The sequence below is a fragment of the Euprymna scolopes genome, chromosome 27, assembly GCF_053919585.1.
Source record: "Euprymna scolopes isolate OS-2025 chromosome 27, ASM5391958v1, whole genome shotgun sequence".
Taxonomy (NCBI): domain Eukaryota; kingdom Metazoa; phylum Mollusca; class Cephalopoda; order Sepiida; family Sepiolidae; genus Euprymna; species Euprymna scolopes.
In genome coordinates, this window is record NC_136508.1 from 35,640,139 (window position 1) to 35,664,352 (window position 24,214).

General features: G+C 32.2%; 1 protein-coding gene across 40 annotated transcripts in view; it reads left to right on the top strand.

Moving 5' to 3' along the window:
* Positions 1 to 24,214, top strand: part of LOC145248812 (rho guanine nucleotide exchange factor 11-like) — a 609,361-nt gene that overhangs the window by 360,966 nt on the left and 224,181 nt on the right. For all 40 annotated transcript variants that reach the window (XM_080110472.1, XM_080110474.1, XM_080110473.1 and 37 more), the window contains one exon: positions 21,755 to 21,835. In XM_080110472.1, coding sequence (XP_079966598.1) covers positions 21,755 to 21,835 — 81 coding nt within the window. The remainder of the gene's footprint in view (positions 1 to 21,754; positions 21,836 to 24,214) is intronic.

The following is a 24,214-nucleotide window of genomic DNA, read 5'->3' on the forward strand; positions in this document are numbered from 1 at the left end:
ACTAAAACTAAATTAAAAAAAAAATCCGGTATTAACAAAATACCAATTAATCTGTGCAGAAATTTTAATTATATTCTTACCAAGCAAACGATTTCAAAAAGTCTTTTCAAAAGAATGTCCGAAATAATATTTCAACAAACCTAAAAAAAGCATAGAAAAATCAAACAAAATCATTCATATATTTTACAAAAATGGATGGTAGCATTCAATGCTGCCAAGACTAAGCTTCTTTCCTTTAATAATTGCAAAAAATCTTCTCAACCACCAATAATTATGGCTAATGATACATTACCTGAAAGTACTTCTTTCAAACTCCTCAGTTTAATATTCACAGGGAACATGAGTTGGAATAGATAGATTGTGAGCATTGCCACAGCTGCTGCGAAGAAGGTGGGTTCTCTCTACCGTGCTAGAAATTTACTCACCCTTGAGAGTATCTTATACCTCTACAAGGCCACTATTCGACTATGTATGAAGTATTGTTGCCACATTTTTGGGCTGGTACATCTGCCACTAGTCTCTCACTCTTAGATAGGGTTCAAAAGAGAGTTGCCAACCTAATAGGTATCATACTGTCAGCTAGGCTTCAACGTTGCATCCTCTGCCTTTTTAACAAGTATTTTAATGGTGGATGCTCCAACAAAGTACAAGCCCTTGTACCCCTTCAATGTAAATACCCTTGCCAAACCCGACAAGCAGCAAAATTCTATACCAGAAAGCCTTCTACTCTAATAGTTTCTTCCCTAGAACTGTTTGACTTTGGAATTCTCTTCTGGGTTCTTGCTTCCTTAACATGCAGAAGTTCAAATGTAATGTGAACAGACATCTTGCTGCCCAACTCCCTACATAGTACCCCTGTAGCTTATGTCCCAGATAGTAGCCCCCTATATCACTGTGCCTTGTTTGGGGTGAAAATGCAATGAAAATAAATAAAATAATGGGTAAAAAGTTATTAAGCACCAAACATTGCTAATCACCCATCGCCATTTCCCTAGTATCATGTCTTGATTTTATTGAGGAATGCTGATGAAGCTGCTGAGGCATTTTTTGTGGTGCCAGAGTGCACATGACTCTTGTGCACTAGTTTTTCAATCTCCACATTCTGACTTTGTCACACCTTCCCATGATGGAAGGGAAGTAAATACATGCTCTTCAACAATTTATCAAAGAGGAATGCATGGGAGAAACCAAAGCCTTTTTTCTTATTTTCATGTTTGTTGGATATGAATTTCTGTAAAGAGCGTGTGAGGACTACGTCTTTTTAGAACTTTCTTGTGACAACATTTATCAGAAATCATTAACTTGGTAAAAAAAAAAAAAAACAACACGGTTCAAGTCAAAATGGATCCTGAACCAAAGTCTCTGAAATCCTAGGTGGATCATGATTGCGACCAATGAAGTTTAAAATTGTCAAGCCTGATATGCAGCAATACTGTGATATTGACATCCACCCTCCCAAAGAAGTGTTCGGAATCTATTAAAAAAAAAAAAAAAACAATAAATAAATTAAAAAAAAAACATTAAAAAAAAAATAGAAGTTTATTGGCAGAACAAAGTTATAGGAAGTTGTTCACAAAGGCACACAAAAGGCAGCTGAAATAGGATTGTTTATCATGGTGTGGCAGATAAAAAACCGGGACATTGGTCAATATACTGTAGAGTTAGTTTAAGGAGTGGCAATGAATTTTGTAACTGTTTATGGACCATCTTGGGTTTGCACTTGTTTTTTTTGTGTTTTTTGTGGGTTTTTTTTTTTTTACTTTTGAGTCATTGTATACCCCTCAGCAGCTGCCACTGAGATACAATGACGATACAAGCAGAAGAGAAAATGAAAAAGAAATCCACAGTACACAACACAAAGTCAGCGATCATTGTCAAGTGGGGTCCACATGGATTTATTACAATACGAGACCTTATTCAGTTGATAAAAATCAGTTCAAGCCACTTCAGGTGATAGATTCGATGATATGGGACCTTAGCAAATGTCTTGAAAGCATCTAAAACCACCTCTGGTGATAGTCTTTACAAGGAAATCAAAGATTATTCATTCTAAAATTAACTACATTAGCTCTTGTGATCTTGAGCTGATTATTATTATTAAAGCGGTGGATGCTGTAAAGATGTTCGTTAGGGATGAGCTTGAAATCCAACTTCACAATTGCTAACTAGGTCTTCAGCTGACCGCATGACCATTTTTCTTTAATCATTGTATCGTTGATCAAATTGAATTTTGGAGTGCTGCAAGGCAGGATCATATCAGTGGAGCCTTCAGATTTGTTCACATTTGCAGAATCAATGGATTTTTTTTTTTTTTTAATGGAAATCTTGTGGAGTAGACATTTATGCCATGCCCTCTCAAAGGCCTTTTATATGTCAAGCAATTGTCCTAGAAAGGAAGCCTCCATCGACAGATTCGCTAATCTTATGAGATATAGCCGTCAGCACATCTGCGATAGATCTAGCAAAACAAAAACCATATTGCATGTCATTAAAAAGGTTATTTTTGCCGAAGTGGTTGACTACTTCCCTATTTAACAGATTCCAGCAATTTACTCATGATGCACAGGAGACTTATTGGTCTGTACTGGGAGGGAAGTCACCGATCACCTGAATTCTTAAATATGGTGCAAAGTTCATGGCTTTTTTGTAGTGGTCCCAGGTATGATTTTCAAACTGATCCAGTGGCGAGGACCCATTTGGGGGCTGTGGAGCATGTGCAGTTGCCCCTTAGTTACCATTGCTCCCAGGTCCACTTGGCCCAGCATGATAATACCTGTTAAGGCATCTGATCCTACAAGATCAAGCTGTCTGAAGAAACTAGCTTCCTAGTGAAAAATGCACCAAATATTGATGTGGTTGCTTTTTTTTTTCCTTTGTAAAACTCAATCATGTTCTGCAAAGTGAAAAACAAAAACAATTTCTGAAAAACGGCTAAACGAAACCAAACACCGTGAATAAATATGTGAAGATGTAAAGAACGTGAGACATAGAAACTTTTTCCAAAGTTATTCAATTCAGCATTAAATAACCCGAAAAGGTTGATATGCCGTTAAACAAAAACGATCAAACGAAACACCATGAAAAAATATTTTAAGATATAAATATCTTGAAACATAGAAACTATTTCCAAAGTTATTCAATTCAGCATTAAATAACTCGAAAAAGGTTGATATGCTGTAAAACAACCAAACCAAATACCAGGAATAAATATTTGAAAATATAAAGAACTTGAATAAAGACTTTTTCCCCCAAATTATTGGATTCGACATTAAATAACTCGAAAATGTATAACATGTCATGAAACAAAGGCAAAACCTACCAACCTTTTTTTTTAGTGTTCGATCTGGCCGAAACCCCCGTATTCATTTAGCTGTTAGTATATCTTTTACTTGAGAAAAACTGAAATCTATTGATGTTGGACCAACTTTAATATTGCCAAACAACCATTTTAATCATTCCTGTTAACTAGGGAGGAACTTTTAGAAGATTGTGGCATGAGTCAGTGAGGAAACATCCCCACAATATTCTGAACCCATAAGTTGTTTTTCTTTTAAGTACTTCCTTTTCGTGTGCTAGCACCAGTTTAAAACGGCATTGCTAATAGTACAAGTAACGTTGTTGATGATGATGATCATCATCATACTTAGTGCACATGGTATTGTTTCTTTGTTGGGCGTGTCTTTTAAGTGGTTGGTCCTGTCTCTCGTAGTTGCGGTGGTGGTAATAGTTTGTTGTGTATGTGGCGGTGAGGTTGCAGTTCACTGATACTATCCTTACTCTTGGACGCTGGCATTAGTGGGCACTACTTGTCTTCAAGCCGAGTTTACTTTATGGCAGTTACTTCTTTCCACTCGTACCAACTACAGAGGTAGGAAATAATGGTAATAATCTTTTTTTATATTAATGTGTGTATGTATGTATGTATGTGTGTGTATGTGTATGTATATATATGTGTCTTGGAAGTTTCTTTAAAACTATTAAGAAAAAATGTCCTTGGTTGGAAAATTATTTTTTCAGTAAGTCAATAAATTTCCTGCATCCGTGAATCGTTTTACTTACATGAACTAACAATTGGAATAATGTTCTTAGGGGGATCATCAGTTGTTTCATGAAACACTGTCGCGGGGATTTAAAAACAAAACCTTATATTAAACCATGCTTACATTGTTTTGTATATTGTTTTAGCATTTATTGTTCTTTCCTGTCCTCTCTCTCTCTTTTACCCCATTATATCTCCCCATATAAATTTTTTTTTTTTTTTCAATTCTAATCGTAAAAAATTTTCTAATTTGTAATCTGAATGTTTTCAAAGTCTGTGTTTTTTTTTTGCTTTTGTATAATGCCGAGCTTTTCTCCTCTTCTGATGTGAAGCATTTAGTCTTGAAATGGCATGGCCGAAAGGTTTTCCCCCATATTTCTCTTTCTGTGACCCTTATTGACTTGATAATGTAATAAAGTTCCTGTTTAACGTTACACTTATTCTATTGTTTGCTCCTCTTAACCAGGTAGAGCTTTTTATTTATCTAAATAGGTTTGCCTTACCATTGGAAATTTATTTTTTGGATTAATTTTATTACACACACACACATATATATATATATATGAACAAATGATTAATAAAACATGTTAAAAGACATCTTGAAAAAGAGTTAAAAACATATTTAATTTTAAAAAAGGAAGCACAAGATAAGTGGATAGTCCTTAATCATATATATATATATATATATATATATATATATATATATATATACATACACACACACACACACACACACACATATATACACACACACATATATATATACACACACATATATATATATATATATATATATATATATATATATATATATATGCACACACACACACACACACATATGTACCGATTTTCAGTATTTACTACTGTTGCATAACCACCAAAAAGGGGTTTATCATCTTAATCTTAATAATAGGTCATCACATTCTCATAAATTGTTAATATTATACGTACCGATTTTTCAGTATTTACTACGACGGTGCTCCATATGCAAGTAGAGCTAGGCAGTAAGTTATGAAAATATATTGCAATTGAGCCACACCAAATGTTCTTTGTTTTATCATTGTAGGGAATCGTTGGGTTAAAATGTATTATAGCCTGATGATTCCCCACAAGAATGAAACACAGAAGATTGTGTGTGCAGTTTAATTGGCATATATTTTGATAACTTACCATATTGCTTAAATGGAACTCTTGTTCTTGATTAATATTTCTATCTCTATTAAGTTACGTAGGTTTATATTTTTGTATGTAGAGAATTCATGCCTAAACTAATTAACCAATCATGGATTTTGGAACACGGCATTTTGGTATGAGGATCCAAATGTACGCTATATTTGGTTTAAGTTTTATGTAAATCCGGTAGAATTCCAATACCGTCAATGTTTGTGCGATTTTAACAATATGTATTGAGATTGGAGCTCAACCGAACACTTGCCATGAAAATAACGATAAAGCAGAGACAAACTTGCAACGTCACTTCTATAAGAAAGAGGTTGCAGGAAGGAGAAAAGGGCGTCTTCTACAAGACTACGAAGTCTATTTTGAATTCTATCAAGGCAGGGTGTCCTTTCTAGCAGCACCTGACCAGATGTGGTAACAGTACTCCCTCCTTGGATGTACCTGGCTCTTATATAGATAGAGATTTGCATCAGCAGTAAGATATCTACTGGATCGATAGAAGGATCCCACCATTTTTCCAGCAGCCTTGGCAATGGATTTAATGTATTTGTTCCATTTCAGATCAGGAGTAAAGGTCAAGCCCAGAAGATTATCAAAACATGAGGCCTCCCCAAGACGAGAGCCATTCATTTCAATTGATGCCAGATGGGGATCAGAGCGTTGATGATGTAAAGATAAAAGATTGGTTTTAGATGCATTAAAAGTAACAAGCCACCTCTTTCCCCATTGAAAGAGAGAGAGAATCAGAGAACTTGGTCATTTACGGTCTTAGATGTGCTACCATAGATAGTAGTGTCATCAGCATAAATGTCTACGAATGATGTAAAAATAAATTCGTTCTTAGTGTTTATATAGCAGGTTGTTGATTGGAAATGCAAATAGCTTGTAAATGTGATCTAACGTAACTCAAAAATTATTTCATCTTTTAATCATCACATTCCATGATTTATGTTTCTGACAAAGGAGGAAGAATTGCTGTTTTCTGGATCAGAATCTATTCATCTCTCACTTATCATTGGCTAGTTTTTGACCTTGAAGCTTATCCCTAGGAGGTCCACCCTCCCAGACCTTGCTTTCCGGCTTTCAGGAAGAGTAAGTTAATCTCTTGTTGTCTGAGGCGCCCTCACCAGGGAATGCTGATGGGGCTTATTTTTGCAGGGCCAGTGTGCTTCTCCTCTTGGGGCACTAGCCCCTTTTTTACATTTTCTACTTTGTGTCACATCCTCTTGCAGTGGGAAAGTGGTAAATGCTATGAAACTGTGTGTCTGCTCTTTATCAGAATTGTTTAAAAAAAATTATGCAACTAATTTTTTTCTTTGTTTTTGTTTCTTTTTCGTTTCATGTTCACATTTTCTCAGGTTGACTGAATTCGTATTCATTTTTCACGATTGAAATTGCTTTCTGCAGAATACTGCATGCTGGATTAAATTTGAGTGTTCAGTATTAAAAGAACGCTCGAAGGATCAAGTGATCATCATTATCGCTGGATTGTTTCCTCATTTCGTGATCAACCAAGCGTTGGATTTGAATCTTTGAGAAAAACCTCTCAACATTCTTATTGAATTTCCTAACCATTGGATTTTATATGAACCAATTTTATGAAAACACAAAATAACTAGGGTTCTGAATTTTTGGGATGAAGATTGTTCGTATTATTTGAATTGTTTGGGCTGTTGTTCTCATATTGAGTGTTATATACATAACAACCATCTTCTCATTGAATTCTGGAATCAACACAAAATTTCAAACAGAAACCTTCAATACATCTTCTCTTTCCACTAGCCATGACTGCGTAGTAGTGAATTCCCATGTGAACACTTGCAATTGCCTGGTTGAGATAACTTCTGAACATTTATATCATATATACCTCTCCACTCTATGCTCAATGTAATCTCTGACTTTCCTTAAGTGTATTTTATCGAATTGGGTAATCTTTCTGTAAAACTTCCAGGAATCTGCATGGAATTTCAAACAGAACTCTTTATTTAATCCACGGGGGGTAGCATCCTATCGTTCTGTTAGCCATCTAGTAATAAATAGTGATATTTACCTGTAGAAACAAAATAGGCTCCAGGCTTCTAAAATTTGTATGCAAGACTCATGGTGCAGCAGATAGAGTACTTAATAAAATACAATTTTAAAAAGTTAACTTCTACTGGAGTTGCAGTCCTCAGTGCGGGTGACACTAAAAATAGGATTGTGAATTATTTAGGACTTATATCATTAAGTAACAGAGTATTCTATCCCTGAGGATTAGATAAAGGGTTCCATTCATAATTCCGTGCAGATTTTAGTTTGACAAGATACTCCTGAAGAAATCTGGAGTTTACATCGATTGAAACGTTAAAATAACACTCAAGATGAGAATAGTAGGTTGACGAATCCAAAATAATATGAAATATATATTTTTCTGAGATTATAAAGACTTTTTACATTGTTAATGTTTAAGTTTGAAATTACGTGTCGGAAAATGAACATTTTTTTTTTAATAACAGAAAATCGCTTCAAACAAGACATGAAGCCACTTGATGTAAGAAACTAAAAAGTGTATATGGATAGATTTCAGCCCACAAAACAGCAATGAATACAATAGCGTAAAATACTAAAGCCAATGCTGTACGATCTCTGAGGTCTGTGTGTTTTATGGAAGCATGGGCAAACCTCCGAGTAGTAGATTGAATTATTGAGAATCGAAATTCTGAAGTGTGGTATATTTTAGACAAAGGTTTATTTATAGTCAAAAAATGTAATACTGCTGGGGATTCTCTAGGGTGTTTTTTTTTCTTTTTTTTTTTTTTAGATAAGAACTTCTGCTAGGACCAGTTGCACAAAACACACAGAAAAAAAAAAAACAGGTTGTTAAGTCTGCAGTCTGCACAAAACCCTGCATATCATGAAAACCATATTACTTCAAATTGCGATACTCTTTGGCTGCATTTATAGTGACGGCCATATTATTCTACCCTAAAAACAGTTTCGTAAACACATCTTCATGTTATGTCAAACACAAAGACGTTGCAGAGATGAGACGTCTAATAAAAATTATAGAGAACCGTAAGTTTAATAATATTGCATAAAAAAAGGCATTTCAGTAAAGAAATAAAGATGCAAAATGATTTTTAAAATGAACGCCATCTTAATTAATGAAAAAATATAAATTATATGAGGTAAGAACTTATAAGGGAGGGGAAAATGCAATTTTATCGTTTCACCCTCTATTTTAAGTGCTATTTTCACAACGTTTCAGTCGATGTAACCTCTTCAAATGTATCTCTGGAGTCTTTGAATATGGAAACAACTTAAAAAATACAAACTTTTTTCCAAAGTTTATGGATTTAGCATTAACTAGCCTGGGTGCCTGGCGTTGCCCAGGTGTTTGGAGGTGTGTGTTGAGCAAAAAAAAAAAAGTGGTTGCAGGCAGGCTCGAATCCGTACTGCAAAGGAGGAAAAGAATGTGAAAAAAAAAAAACCTGTGATGTTTTTGCCGTTGCATCCATCACCAAACCGGAAGTGGTAAAGGTTTAAATTAAGGCTAGTCAATCAAAAAGAGGGGATGACTTTAAAAAATATTGATAAAAAAAGCGACCCCTCCTTGTAGAAAAGTGCCCAGTTGAGGGTGAAGAAATTGTTTTTAGCCAATTTTTCGATATTTGTCGTCCGAAGGGTCGAGCTTCAAAACGATACTGATCTTGTGAAAATCTGTTACCTCAGTCAGAAGTTTTAGGCAGACATACACACATACATACATACATACATACATACATTTAAACAGATGAGATTTTTTATTATAGATTAACCTGAAGAAAAGCGTTGATATGCCGTAAAACAACCAAACTGAATATGTATTGTTACATTTTTAAATATATATTTGACAAAGGCATCTAAAAACAGCAGGTACAAGTTGCCACTGGTTTTTCACGCAGGTCAAGCAGTTCCCATTTGGAGGAAGTTGCTTCATTTTCTTTTTGTAGAGAACCTACTTCTCTAATAATACGAAAGTACATAACACTGTCAATTAGTCGTTATTGACAGTTTCAGAAAAAGAAAAAAAAAAAAAAACAAAGCAGGGGGGAAAAAAAAAAAATCTCTGACTAACAGTTGTTGTATAAATGTACAACACGTGAGGAGAGTTCTTGCCAATTTCATGCTTGAATATTTCTCTGCCTATTTGTGAATGCCTACTCGAGATACTTGGGGGTGCACACGTAAGATTACCGCCAGGTTGGTGTTGTGTTATGACTTTTCTTTTCATCTGGATTCTATCTCCTGGAAGTACACACAATTAACTGCTGTAATAGTAGTGATGTAAAACAAAGAAAAAAAAAAAAATGAATACAAGGTGGTTTTTCAATAAGTAATGTTTTTACTAAATATTTTTTAATAAAGAAACAAAATGAACACTTAAAGAAAGTGTAACATCATCATCATCATCATCATCATCATGTCTTCATATTATTTGGATTCATCAGACTATTGTTTTCATCTTGAGTGTCATTTTCACAACGTTACGGTCGATGTAATCTCCAACCTTCTTCAGGTCCATCTTGTCAAACTTGGGAATTTGGACAGAATTTCGAATGGACCCTACTTCACAGGGGTAGCATGCTTTTGTTCTGTCAGCCATGACTGGATAAAGGTTCTAAGTAATTCGCAATTGTATTTTTTCGGTCGCCCACCATACACCTGAAAAAGATCGGAGGTTACATCGATTGAAACGTGAAAATAACATTCAAGATGAGAACAGTAGTCTGATGAATCCAAATAATACGAATAACCAATCCTCATCTAAAAAATTTAGAAACATTTCACAATTACACTATCTCTGGCCTAGTCTTCATTTATCCCACTTCTTCTCCATTGTCATCACCACGTTTTCCTTGGCAATCCCCTGTTAATTGGCCTTGCTATTTTAATTTGGTACTTATGAAGAATAAGGACCGTGCTATCGTCAGAATTAGAGGAGGTTGGGTGGCAGTTTATGTAAAACACAGAAACATGCTGAAATGCTGAATCAATGAAATTGCAGCAGTTGACATCATTTAAGAAAATATTTATTTGCTATCATTGGTTTGATATATAAAATATTCATCTTGATTTGAACAAAAAAGTTTTTTTTGTTTGTAATCAGTTGTTTTTTATTCAAAAAATAAATATTTATGAAACTTAATCATTAATGATTTTTTTTATTCTTGATTTTAATTTAATTTTTTTTTGTCCAATTATTCACTTTTTTTATTTTTCATTGAATTATTTTCTCATAATTTTAATTTTTCAATGAAAAATATATTTTTTATTGAAAAAAAACATTTTTCAAAAAAATATATTTCATTGAAAAAAAAAAAATTAAAAAAAAAATATTAAAAGCCAGATTTTGCACAAAAAGCGAAAATCATGAAACTTTCGTTTAGCACTTTCCAGCTTTTTACGTAAACTGCCTAGAAAATTCTGACAATAAAATGGTCCTTATTCACTACAAGTATCATTAGCTGTCCTTTATCTATTAAATAAAACATTCTCATCCATTCTATCACCATCTATCCAATGCATCAACCATGGTTGACCCTGACTGACGAAAGAAAATAAAAGGTAAAGTGATTGTTATAAAAATGAAATGTCTGTACATTAATTTACGCAAAAAATAATCAAAGAGAATAACAGCATATGTTGTTCGGTTTTTAATTTGAGATATCGACCCAATGCCTTACGGATGGTCGACACTGAGGGAGGCCTACTACTATCTATGCAATGCTTATTCCATAGCTTGTGCCATTTCCCCAGTTCCACGAATTAGTCACTGATGCACAATCATGCAAAATTTTTCTTCAGCTATGTTAGTAGAACGAGGTAGTGTAGTTGGAGTCAGAGTTTGGGTAAATGCATTGTTTTTATAGTTGGAATCGGTTAAAATTGGTTCACTGATTATCATTGCCTACTGTTGCATTGTTTAAGGTAGTTGAAGAAGCTGTTGTCAACCTTTACATTTAGGAACGTATCCTTCAAGATTCAGGGCAAAGTCTTTTCAGCCTGTGGTCACTCCATCTTGCATGGCAGTGACACATCAGTTTAACATTAGTTTCACATGCTGACATTTGTTGGACAACATTTAAAAATTGATGTCCAAACTAACCCATCTATGGCCAAATCTTTATCTCTTTTTCTCGTAAATCTGTCCTCTGCTCGTTAACTATTTGACATTTAACCTAAAGAGTGCCATCTGTTCTTTCGATGTGACCAAACCAGCTAACTTTCCGTATTTAATGTTCCTCTGAAGTCATCAGAACTTAGCCTGTCTTTAAGACTCACATTGCATATTGATCGTATCATTTTCATATCATTTCTCTTCTGGCAGAATTCAATGGGAATATTTTATTCTTTTGAATAATATTCATCAACCATAGGGGATGTCATCTAATCTAACACGTAATTACTATTTCACACACATATGTATATATAACGATGATGATGCCTCTGTTCAGTCTATAGGGGCAGCTGCATGTGTAATTGTGAGGCAAGGGTTGCGCAATCTCCAACCACACTTGTTTTGAGTTCAGTGGCAAGGAGAAATCCAAGACAACTGAAAACAATACCGAGATAAGCGGAGAGCACATACAGCACCTGGAAGTCCCAAATCGTCACCCATTTAGTACTGATCAGGTTCAACGTTGCTTAACATCGACATCGGTGATCTGACGGGAACCGGTGTGTCAACATGATTATGTCATACATGTGTGTGTGTGTGTGTGTGTGTGTGTGTGTATATATATATATATATATATATATATATACATATATATATATATACGAGCAAACAGTTAATAAAATATGTTAAAAACACTTTGAAATGAGTTAAAAACATATTTAATCTGAAAAGGAAACACTAGATAAGTGGATAGTCCTTAATCCGCGAAGTTTCGAAGAAATACTTTCCTTCTCATCAGAGGGTAGGAATTAGCAAAATGCGGGATCGGATTTTGCATGCAAAAGTATTTATGAAACTGCAAGTAAGTCAAAGATCTTGAAAACAAAAAAAGTAAAGCAGAGGGAATATGGTGAAGAAAAAGGTGATTACACGTGAATGGATAGTCTGGTGGAAGATAAATAATCCAGTGACGGTAAAATCCAAATATATGTATAGATATACACACACACACAAACACACACTTAATTTGTTTTTACATAGTTAGTAATATGTTGCTACAGTCATGAGTATGTTTCGGTCGTCAAGTTACTAGTAACTAGAGACCTCTTCAGGTAATACAGCTTATACGAAAGCAAAGTTAGCAATACACACTCAAATCTGCACTCCTATTGGATCTTATTTACATGCAACCAAATCTTATTTTTCACAACATCTGATGGAACCTCCTTATTTTAACTCCCTGTGATGAGGAAGACCTGATATTTTCATTCCAAACTTTGCTTTCATATAAGCGGTATCGCCTGAGAAGGCCCCTAGTTACTGGTAACTAGCTGACCGAAACATGCTCCTGACTGTGTAGCAACATATTACTGCTTATGTAAAAACAAATGACGTGTATACCTTGCTCTATTTTTGTATTGAGAACTCTTGTATTAACCTCGTTAAAACTTCATTGTTTACTTAACCTCTGTAAAACAATAACCTCAGATTATATATATATATATATATATATATATATATATATATGGTAGCTTCTTTCAGTCTTGACAGACTATGAATACTTACTGTTAGGGTGTCTGCGCATGGAATTTTTGTGGCAAGAGTTGCACAATCTCCAACCACACCTCTCCGAAGTTGGTGTTGTTAAATATCAGTGGCAAGTGGAGGTTCAGAACGACTGGAAACAAATGCCGAGATAAGCGGAGAGCACATACAGCACCGAGAATTCTCAAATGGTCACCCATCTGGTACTAGCCAGGCTCAACATTACTTTGGTGATCTGACAAGAATCAGTGTGTTAACGTGATTATGCCGTGTTTATATATATATATATATATATATATATATATATAGTTTTTTTTGTTTGTTTTTTTTTCAGTATTTATTTCAAGTGTTCAATACATCGGCAGAGCTAAGTAATAGTAGTATGAAAATGTTATTATTTTAAAGATATCTTGTCATAAATATATTTTTATAATAATATATACTTGTAGGAAGACTCGATGTTGCTTTGGATTGAATAAAGATCATTAATATTTTGTCGTTATGTTCATCATAAAGTCATATTACTTTATTTTTTAATGCCCCCCCCTTCTGTTTCGCCTCCTAATATAATCAGAAAAGGTTAAAATGTTAAAAAACTTTTTGAATAAACATAATTTTACGTTTGGAGGAGGGGTCTTTCCTATGGGTTACTTAGAACTTGGGGTATGTATGCATTTGGTACATAGAGGGAAACGTAGAGATTCGAAACACATTTTATAATAGTGTAATGCTATAAATTTCATAAAATTAGGATATATTTGAAGTTTTATGTCAAGCTTTCATAGTAAACTGAGTTTTTAGCACAGTGGTTAGTATACTTGGAAAACTCAATTGTAAAAGTGATGCTCTACTGAAGGTTGAAGGTTCAACTCTCAGTGTTGGCGACCTAAAAATACAATTGTGAATTACTTAAGATATCTATACAGTCATGGCTGACAGAATAAGAGCATGCTACCCCCGTGAAGTAAATAAAAGGTTCCGTTTGAAATTTTGTCCAAATTCTTGAGTTCGACAGGATACACCGACAGGATTACATCGACTGAAACATTATGAAAATGACACTCAAGATGAGATCAGTAGTCTGAAGAATCCAAATAATACGAATATCACAAACTTTATCTAAAAAATTCAGAAACCAAGCTTAATAAGAATTTTGACAGGTTGTACATTGAATATATAATTAAGTTTATATCTGCTAAATATTTAACATGTATTTAATTTTTTTTTTTTTTTAAGAAAGAATGCTTTTCTGTCAGCAAAAAGAAAACAAAATCAAAAGGATTTGTTGGCGAACACATGAAAAGATTTTTCTTTAAATATTTTGAAATGAAAACATTTTTTAAGTTTTTAAAAAAGTTAGTCTGACCTTTTTTTTTTATCTGAAATGCAGCTTTTTATTTATTTTTTTAGAAAATAAACTTTGTTGATTTTCCATTAGTTATCCGCGTAACTCTTAGTTATGAACTATTATTAGAAATGCCAGGATTCTTTGGCTTGCTATCTCAAGTCCAGTTAAGATTTAATCCATGCATGCGCACTCCTCCGCCTACAAAAGCATAAGTGTATAAATTAACGGCTTAATGCGCTTTCAGCAGGAATGTTCTTTTTTTTTTTTTTCAACTCACGGTTACCCTTAGCAAGGCATATCGCCACTTGGACATAAGGAGCTACTATTAGGGACCATACCTAGGGACGATTAACAAAATGTTGGTTTACATTACATTTAAACTTTTAGATGTCAGTACAGTCAGGGAAGCAGAAAGACGATTCAAAAGTCTAGTTGTTTGAGAGAAGAAACTGAGTAGAAAGCTTTCTAGTATTTAGGAACCCCCAACCCTAACCCTAACCCTAACCCCCAACAGTGAAGGAAGTGATTTTGTTGCTAAGTGGGGTTGTCAGGGATATGTACGTCAATGGAGACAAAAATGCAACAAGTTCATCAGCACACATTCCATTAAAATACTTGTACAACGGGTGCAGAGATGTAACATTGCAGTGATGGGACAGGGGTTGGAGCTTAGTTAACAATGTGGAACCTTTTAGGTTGAAGACTTTTTTTTGAGCCTGAGAGTGAGAGACCAGTGGTAGATGCAACAGCCAAAATGTGGCAACAAAACTTTATGCATGGGCGAATGTCCCTTTTTTTTTTTTTTTTCCTTTTTTTGTTTTAATAGATAATGTAATAGAGCTCAATATTTATCCGGAACCATTATAGTCACTTCTGAGTTGATACTATTTAACAAAGGAATGAATCTCCCATTTCTTCCTAGCTTTGATATTTCCACATGGATCTTGAACTACCTCAAACAACAAAACAATGGCCAATGATAATCAGTCAACCAATTTTAACCAATTCCAACTCCTAGAGCAATGCATTTGCCAAGACTCAAACGGCACCACCTTGTTCTACAAAAATACCTGAAGAAAAATGTGTTCCATTAGAAATATTTGGATTATAGTCAAGATTATCTGCTCTTTTTGATTTCCGGTTTCGGCTGTCTATTTGGTTGGATAATTAGTCATTCTTAACATGGAAAGGGGAGGGTCACATTATCTGAAAGGGAGATAAGCATTAATCAGGGGGAACCATATCTTGCTTATCACCATCGTTCCAACTATGGAGAAAAAAAAATAGAGTAAAAAAGAGAAGACAGTCTTAACTATTGTGTCGGCATAAAACACATTGCAGTGCATCAGTTACCAATTTGTGGAATTAGGGAGATGACACAAGCTATAGAAAAAGCATTACCTAGATAGTAGTAGGCCTCTCTTAGTCAAGTTTGACCGTGCGTGAAGCATTGGGTTAATACCTCAAAATAAAAACAGAAGAACATATGCTGTTGTTCTCTTTGATTATTTTTTTTGTAAATTAATGTACAGTCTTCATTTTTTTTTATAACAATTCACCTTCCATTTTCTTTTCAGCATCCTTATTAGTTTTGTTGGACACAACAATGGATTGCTGGTACATTTATGAATTTTTGAGATGAGGATTGGTTATCTGTATTATTTGAATTCTTTGGACTACTGTTCTCATCTTGAGTGTCATTTTCACAATGTTTCTGTTGATCTAACCTCTGACCTTCTGGTGTATCTATCTTGTCAAACTTGGAAATGTTTCTGTCGAACTTGGGAATTTGGACGGAATTTAAAACGGAACAAATACACCTGAAGAAGTTTAAAGGTTACATTGACTGAAACATGAAAATGACACTGAAGATGAGAACAGTAGTCCAATGAATCCAACTAATCTGGCACAATTTCGGATCGGGTTTTTTTTTTCAATAGCCACATTCTATATACTGCATTAGAAGATTTATCATCCGATTTGGGGCATTCTTCTGAGGCCAAACTTTACTTTTAAATTCGCAGCTATATTTTGCTTCAAGTTGCAATAATGTTGTGAAACAAATTCTCTGTCTATTCTCTTGTTTTGAGTGAGGAAGTTATGATAGAATTACTTAGGACTTCTACCCAGTCATGGCTGACGGAAGAAGAGGCTGCTACTACAATGGGTTAAAGGGTTTCATTCAAAATTCAGTACTGATTCCGGAGTTCAACAAGATACACCTGAAGAAAATGACATTCAAGATGAGAACAGTCGTCCGAAAAATCAAAGTAATACATCCTCCTCTCAAAAATCAAAATAATACATCCTCATCTCAAAAATCAAAATAATACATCCTCATCTCAAAAATTCGTTTTAATTTTGGTAAAAATGACATGTTAAAGTTTAATATTGTTAAGAGCGTTTTAATTTTGGTAAAAATGACATGTTAAAGTTTAATATTGTTAAGAGCGTTTTAATTTTGGTAAAAATGACATGTTAAAGTTTAATATTGTTAAGAGCGTTTTAATTTTGGTAAAAATGACATGTTAAAGTTTAATATTGTTAAGAGCGTTTTAATTTTGGTAAAAATGACATGTTAAAGTTTAATATTGTTAAGAGCGTTTTAATTTTGGTAAAAATGACATGTTAAAGTTTAATATTGTTAAGAGCGTTTTAATTTTGGTAAAAATGACATCTTAAAGTTTAATATTGTTAAGAGTGTTTTTATTTTGGTAAAAATGACATGTTAAAGTTTAATATTGTTAAGAGCGTTTTAATTTTGGTAAAAATGACATGTTAAAGTTTAATATTGTTAAGAGTGTTTTAATTTTGGTAAAAATGACATGTTAAAGTTTAATATTGTTAAGAGTGTTTTAATTTTGGTAAAAATGACATGTTAAAGTTTAATATTGTTAAGAGTGTTTTAATTTTGGTAAAAATGACATGTTAAAGTTTAATATTTTTAAGAGCGTTTTAATTTTGGTAAAAATGACATGTTAAAGTTTAATATTGTTAAGAGCGTTTTAATTTTGGTAAAAATGACATGTTAAAGTTTAATATTGTTAAGAGTGTTTTAATTTTGGTAAAAATGACATGTTAAAGTTTAATATTGTTAAGAGTGTTTTAATTTTGGTAAAAATGACATGTTAAAGTTTAATATTGTTAAGAGTGTTTTAATTTTGGTAAAAATGACATGTTAAAGTTTAATATTGTTAAGAGTGTTTTAATTTTGGTAAAAATGACATGTTAAAGTTTAATATTGTTAAGAGTGTTTTAATTTTGGTAAAAATGACATGTTAAAGTTTAATATTGTTAAGAGCGTTTTAATTTTGGTAAAAATGACATGTTAAAGTTTAATATAGTTAAGAGTGTTTTAATTTTGGTAAAAATGACATGTTAAAGTTTAATATTGTTAAGAGCGTTTTAATTTTGGTAAAAATGACATGTTAAAGTTTAATATTGTTAAGAGTGTTTTAATTTTGGTAAAAATGACATCTTAAAGTTTAATATTGTTAAGAGTGTTTTAATTTTGGTAAAAATGACATGTTAAAGTTTAATATTGTTAAGAGCGTTTTAATTTTGGTAAAAATGACATGTTAAAGTTTAATATTGTTAAGAGCGTGTTAATTTTGGTAAAAATGACATGTTAAAGTTTAATATTGTTAAGAGTGTTTTAATTTTGGTAAAAATGACATGTTAAAGTTTAATATTGGTAAGAGTGTTTTTATTTTGGTAAAAATGACATGTTAAAGTTTAATATTGTTAAGAGCGTTTTAATTTTGGTAAAAATGACATGTTAAAGTTTAATATTGTTAAGAGCGTTTTAAGTTTGGTAAAAATGACATGTTAAAGTTTAATATTTTTAAGAGCGTTTTAATTTTGGTAAAAATGACATGTTAAAGTTTAATATTGTTAAGAGTGTTTTAATTTTGGTAAAAATGACATGTTAAAGTTTAATATTGTTAAGAGCGTTTTAATTTTGGTAAAAATGACATGTTAAAGTTTAATATTGTTAAGAGCTTTTAATTTTGGTAAAAATGACATGTTAAAGTTTAATATTGTTAAGAGCTTTTAATTTTGGTAAAAATGACATGTTAAAGTTTAATATTGTTAAGAGTGTTTTAATTTTGGTAAAAATGACATGTTAAAGTTTAATATTGTTAAGAGTGTTTTAATTTTGGTAAAAATGACATGTTAAAGTTTAATATTGTTAAGAGCGTTTTAATTTTGGTAAAAATGACATGTTAAAGTTTAATATTGTTAAGAGTGTTTTAATTTTGGTAAAAATGACATGTTATAGTTTAATATTGTTAAGAGTGTTTTAATTTTGGTAAAAATGACATGTTAAAGTTTAATATTTTTAAGATTGTTTTAATTTTGGTAAAAATGACATGTTAAAGTTTAATATTTTTAAGATTGTTTTAATTTTGGTAAAAATGACATGTTAAAGTTTAATATTTTTAAGAGCGTTTTAATTTTGGTAAAAATGACATGTTAAAGTTTAATATTGTTAAGAGTGTTTTAATTTTGGTAAAAATTACATGTTAAAGTTTAATATTGTTAAGAGCGTTTTAATTTTGGTAAAAATGACATGTTAAAGTTTAATATTGTTAAGAGTGTTTTAATTTTAGTAAAAATGACATGTTAAAGTTTAATATTTTTAAGATTGTTTTAATTTTGGTAAAAATGACATGTTAAAGTTTAATATTTTTAAGATTGTTTTAATTTTGGTAAAAATGACATGTTAAAGTTTAATATTGTTAAGAGCGTTTTAATTTTGGTAAAAATGACATGTTAAAGTTTAATATTGTTAAGAGCGTTTTAATTTTGGTAAAAATGACATGTTAAAGTTTAATATTGTTAAGAGCGTTTTAAGTTTGGTAAAAATGACATGTTAAAGTTTAATATTGTTAAGAGCGTTTTAATTTTGGTAAAAATGACATGTTAAAGTTTAATATTGTTAAGAGCGTTTTAAGTTTGGTAAAAATGACATGTTAAAGTTTAATATTGTTAAGAGTGTTTTAATTTTGGTAAAAATGACATGTTAAAGTTTAATATTGTTAAGAGCGTTTTAATTTTGGTAAAAATGACATGTTAAAGTTTAATATTTTTAAGATTGTTTTAATTTTGGTAAAAATGACATGTTAAAGTTTAATATTTTTAAGATTGTTTTAATTTTGGTAAAAATGACATGTTAAAGTTTAATATTGTTAAGAGCTTTTAATTTTGGTAAAAATGACATGTTAAAGTTTAATATTGTTAAGAGCGTTTTAAGTTTGGTAAAAATGACATGTTAAAGTTTAATATTGTTAAGAGCGTTTTAATTTTGGTAAAAATGACATGTTAAAGTTTAATATTGTTAAGAGCGTTTTAAGTTTGGTAAAAATGACATGTTAAAGTTTAATATTTTTAAGAGCGTTTTAATTTTGGTAAAAATGACATGTTAAAGTTTAATATTGTTAAGAGTGTTTTAATTTTGGTAAAAATGACATGTTAAAGTTTAATATTGTTAAGAGCGTTTTAATTTTGGTAAAAATGACATGTTAAAGTTTAATATTGTTAAGAGTGTTTTAATTTTGGTAAAAATGACATGTTAAAGTTTAATATTGTTAAGAGTGTTTTAATGTTGGTAAAAATGACATGTTAAAGTTTAATATTGTTAAGAGCGTTTTAAGTTTGGTAAAAATGACATGTTAAAGTTTAATATTGTTAAGAGCGTTTTAATTTTGGTAAAAATGACATGTTAAAGTTTAATATTGTTAAGAGCGTTTTAATTTTGGTAAAAATGACATGTTAAAGTTTAATATTGTTAAGAGTGTTTTAATTTTGGTAAAAATGACATGTTAAAGTTTAATATTGTTAAGAGTGTTTTAATTTTGGTAAAAATGACATGTTAAAGTTTAATATTGTTAAGAGTGTTTTAATTTTGGTAAAAATGACATGTTAAAGTTTAATATTGTTAAGAGCGTTTTAATTTTGGTAAAAATGACATGTTAAAGTTTAATATTGTTAAGAGTGTTTTAATTTTGGTAAAAATGACATGTTAAAGTTTAATATTGTTAAGAGTGTTTTAATTTTGGTAAAAATGACATGTTAAAGTTTAATATTGTTAAGAGTGTTTTAATTTTGGTAAAAATGACATGTTAAAGTTTAATATTGTTAAGAGCGTTTTAATTTTGGTAAAAATGACATGTTTAATATTGTTAAGAGCGTTTTAATTTTGGTAAAAATGACATGTTAAAGTTTAATATTGTTAAGAGCGTTTTAATTTTGGTAAAAATGACATGTTAAAGTTTAATATTGTTAAGAGCGTTTTAATTTTGGTAAAAATGACATGTTAAAGTTTGTCCACTACTACTCAAGCTCCCTACTCCCCACTTTGGATGATTCAGGGGATCAACTGTCTCCAGATTGCACTCTGTATAATCTTGCCCAATCATTTGCTTTCAAGTTTCCCTTGACCAGCCAACTTTCTTGCAATTCAAGATACCCATGCTTCTGTATTGGTTTATCTTAGACGTTGAACGCTCCACATGACCATACATGCATAACCAATTTAATTTAATGTCACTTTTTCCTTTGTTTAAATATTTTCTAATTTTATGCAAGCTAATACTCTAGTTCCCACAGTTCATCAGGTCAAACGTCTCTAGATTCCACCACGCAGTCTTGCTTAATCATTTGGTTCCAAGTGTTCTTCTATGCGATTTAAGGCATTCTTGCTTCCACGGTGCTTTATCAGGAGGATGAATGCTCTGAATGACCATACTAGCAGAACTGATTAGTTCTAATGTCGTGCTATCAGACCTGATGTGTTGGCTTTATTTCAAAAGTGGTGCATGTTTGCCTCTTATATATATATATATATATATATATATATATATACATATATATATATATACTAGCAGGGGTGCCCGGCGTTGCTCGGGTGTTTGGAGGTGTATGCTGTGCAAAAAAAGCAAAAAAACAAAAAAAAATGGTTAATTTTTTAAAACTTTGACCCCTATTATGACCCCTTAAAATTTATTGTTTCGGGCTCAAATCACTTTATTAAGTTAGATCCATGTTCAAGGAACCTAAATCTAAAATTTCAAGTGTCTAGACCCAAAATTGTCGGAGGAGCTTGGTAGAGTTCTTAAAGGTCAAATCGTTGAAATTTGACCCCTTAACAGCCAAATTTCTGGCTGACACCCGTCACATCGATTTTCCCAAATCTCAGTACCCGGTATTTCAAATTTCGAGTCTATAGACTAAAAATTGACAGAGTTATTGCGTAGGGAAATGTACACACAGACAGACACGTTCACTTTTATAGATATAATAGATATATATATATAATTTTTTTTTTTTTTTAGACTCTCCTTTCAAAAAACCTGTTCAAAAGTTGTTTTGGAAAAATATAGTTTTCACGAGTTTGTGTTTTCAAATATTAATGAATATCAAAGTTGTTTAAAAGTTGCATATAATAACTAAATCCTTTTATCGGGTTAATATCATCTTTTTATATTTATTTATTTTGCAGCAAGAGAAAGAGGAGGATATGCGACAACAGAAGATCCACACGATTGAGAAAATGTTGTCAGTGCAGCAAGAAGAATGCGAGGTATGATAAGTTCTTTAGATTGTTTTCAAAGGTTTTTATTTTTCAAGCAATTTATCTCCATCTAGCATATACATTTATCTTGTTAAAATTTATTAAGAAGTATGATGGAAGTGTGCATGAATCTTCAGGTGCACCCCTAAAGAGGCTACCCTTAAAAATTCAAATATATTCTTTTCTTATGATATCAAATTATGTATAAACTTTCTATGGAAAACAATGGAAGTGCTCCCCGAATATCTATTATGGAGCTCCAACCACTGTCCCATCGCCGCAATGTTGTATTTCTGTGCCTGTTTTACAAATATTTTAACGGAATGTGTTCTGATGAACTCGTTGCACTTGTGCCCCCTCTACAAACGTGTTTAGCAACAAAATCTCACTCCTTTATTGTTGAGGTCCCTAAATGCCAGAAAGCTTTCTATGCTAATAGTTTCTAGAACAGCTAGACTTTGGAATTCCCTTGTTAAAGATGAATGCGAGTAAAAGAAAAAGGATTCTAGACATTAGTATTAATAGCATTTTGTATGTAAGAAAATGTAAATGTGATGCAAAACTTTTTGTTTTTTATACTCTTTTTTGCCCCAACCAAGGTTTACTGCCACTTGGAACGTGAAGGGCTACTATTTAGGACCGTGCCCAATGGGAGACTATGGGGAGTTGAGCAGTGATATACCTGTTTACATTACATTTAAACTATTAGGGTAGAAGGCTTTCCGGCATATACGGATTTCCACAGTGAAGAGTTCGGATTTTGCTGCTTATTGGGTTAGTCGGGGGGTATATACATCAATGGGACACAGGGATGTGACATTGCAGCGATATATGACAGAGGTTGGAGCTTTGCTGATGGTGCAGGACCTACTGTTGCAATATTTTGGATGTGTAATGGGGTATGATCCCACACAGCCGGACGATTCTATTTATAAACGATGCTGCTAGGAACTGATGAATCAAATTAATTCACGTTCTACTACCAACGAATCGGAAACCAGAATTGCTCCATAAATATTAAACCTTTTCTGTAGCAATTTCATATGTTTTTTCCATCTCGACACGGTAAGAATATTTCTCTCTGTGGAACTGTCTATTGCAAACCTGTCACCTCTCAAAACTTGTTCAGAACAACGAACCATCTGAAACTGTTCTGAAACTAAACATGGCTTACACTTCTAGATCTACTAAATTTGTGAATATTTTTTTTTTATCCTGTCTAAGAGAGAGACTAGTGGTAGATGCACCAGCCCAGATGTGGTAAAAATACTCCATGCATGGGCAAATTGTAGCTTTGTAAATATATAGGATACTCTCTAGTAATTTTCTGGCATGGCAGAGGGAGCCCACCTTCTGTTTGCAGCGGCCTTGGTTTGCGGAATTAATTCTACTTTTCTTGGGATGGGTATTCTTGTTATTCGATATGAATAACATTGTTGATGTGTGTTTGATGACTCGCAGCACATTTCTATTAACACATTATTAAAATCACGTACCAATACTGGATGGATAGACAGGTGTTCCTTTGCCTTTTCATGCATAATTTTATTTATATTGATATGACTTTTAATACATTTTTAATTCTTGTTCTCTAAGCCTTACACTCGGCATTATCTTTCCATCCAGCCAACTGGTGCTACCAGGTCAGGCTGTCTATAGAAACTGGCTTTTTGACTTAAAGTGCTTTATGACTTAAAATCCATTGATTTTATTGTTTTTTTGTTTTTGTTTTTTTTCCCTTTCACTTTGCACAACCCAATAATGTTCTGCAAAGTAAAAAAACAACAATTTTCCTCTACAAATCAACCAAACCAAATATCATGAATAAACATTTGAAGATATAAAGAACTGTAAGCATAAGATTTTTTTTTTTCAAAATTACTGGATTTAGTATTAAATATCTGGAGAAAAAAAAGGGGGGCTGATATGCCGTGGAACAAAACGGCCAAAATAAGCATAAATAAAAATCTTTGAAAATAGAAAGAACTTTAAGCATTTTTTTTTTTTTTTTTTTTTAATAAATTACTGGCTTCAGCATTAAATAACCCAAAATGGTTGATATGCTGTAAAACAATCAAATGAAACCATCTGGGCAATATCCGGTCGGAATATACACTGATAACTTTTTATTTGATGGTGATGCGAGTGATATAATGGACACCCATGCTGATTATGAGATTGGTTAAGCTGAGGTTAAATCTAGTCAGATGTTTTGCGTTCACATATATTGATTTATCGGAAAATTTATAGATATTTTTAATTAAAAAGAACAAATATTAAGCGATTTATCTTGTACGACATCTGTCTCTATTTGGCATAACTTAATAATTTGTCTTTTTATTCACACACTTTTTATGGGGAAGAGAGAGTATTCCTCTTTACTTTCTT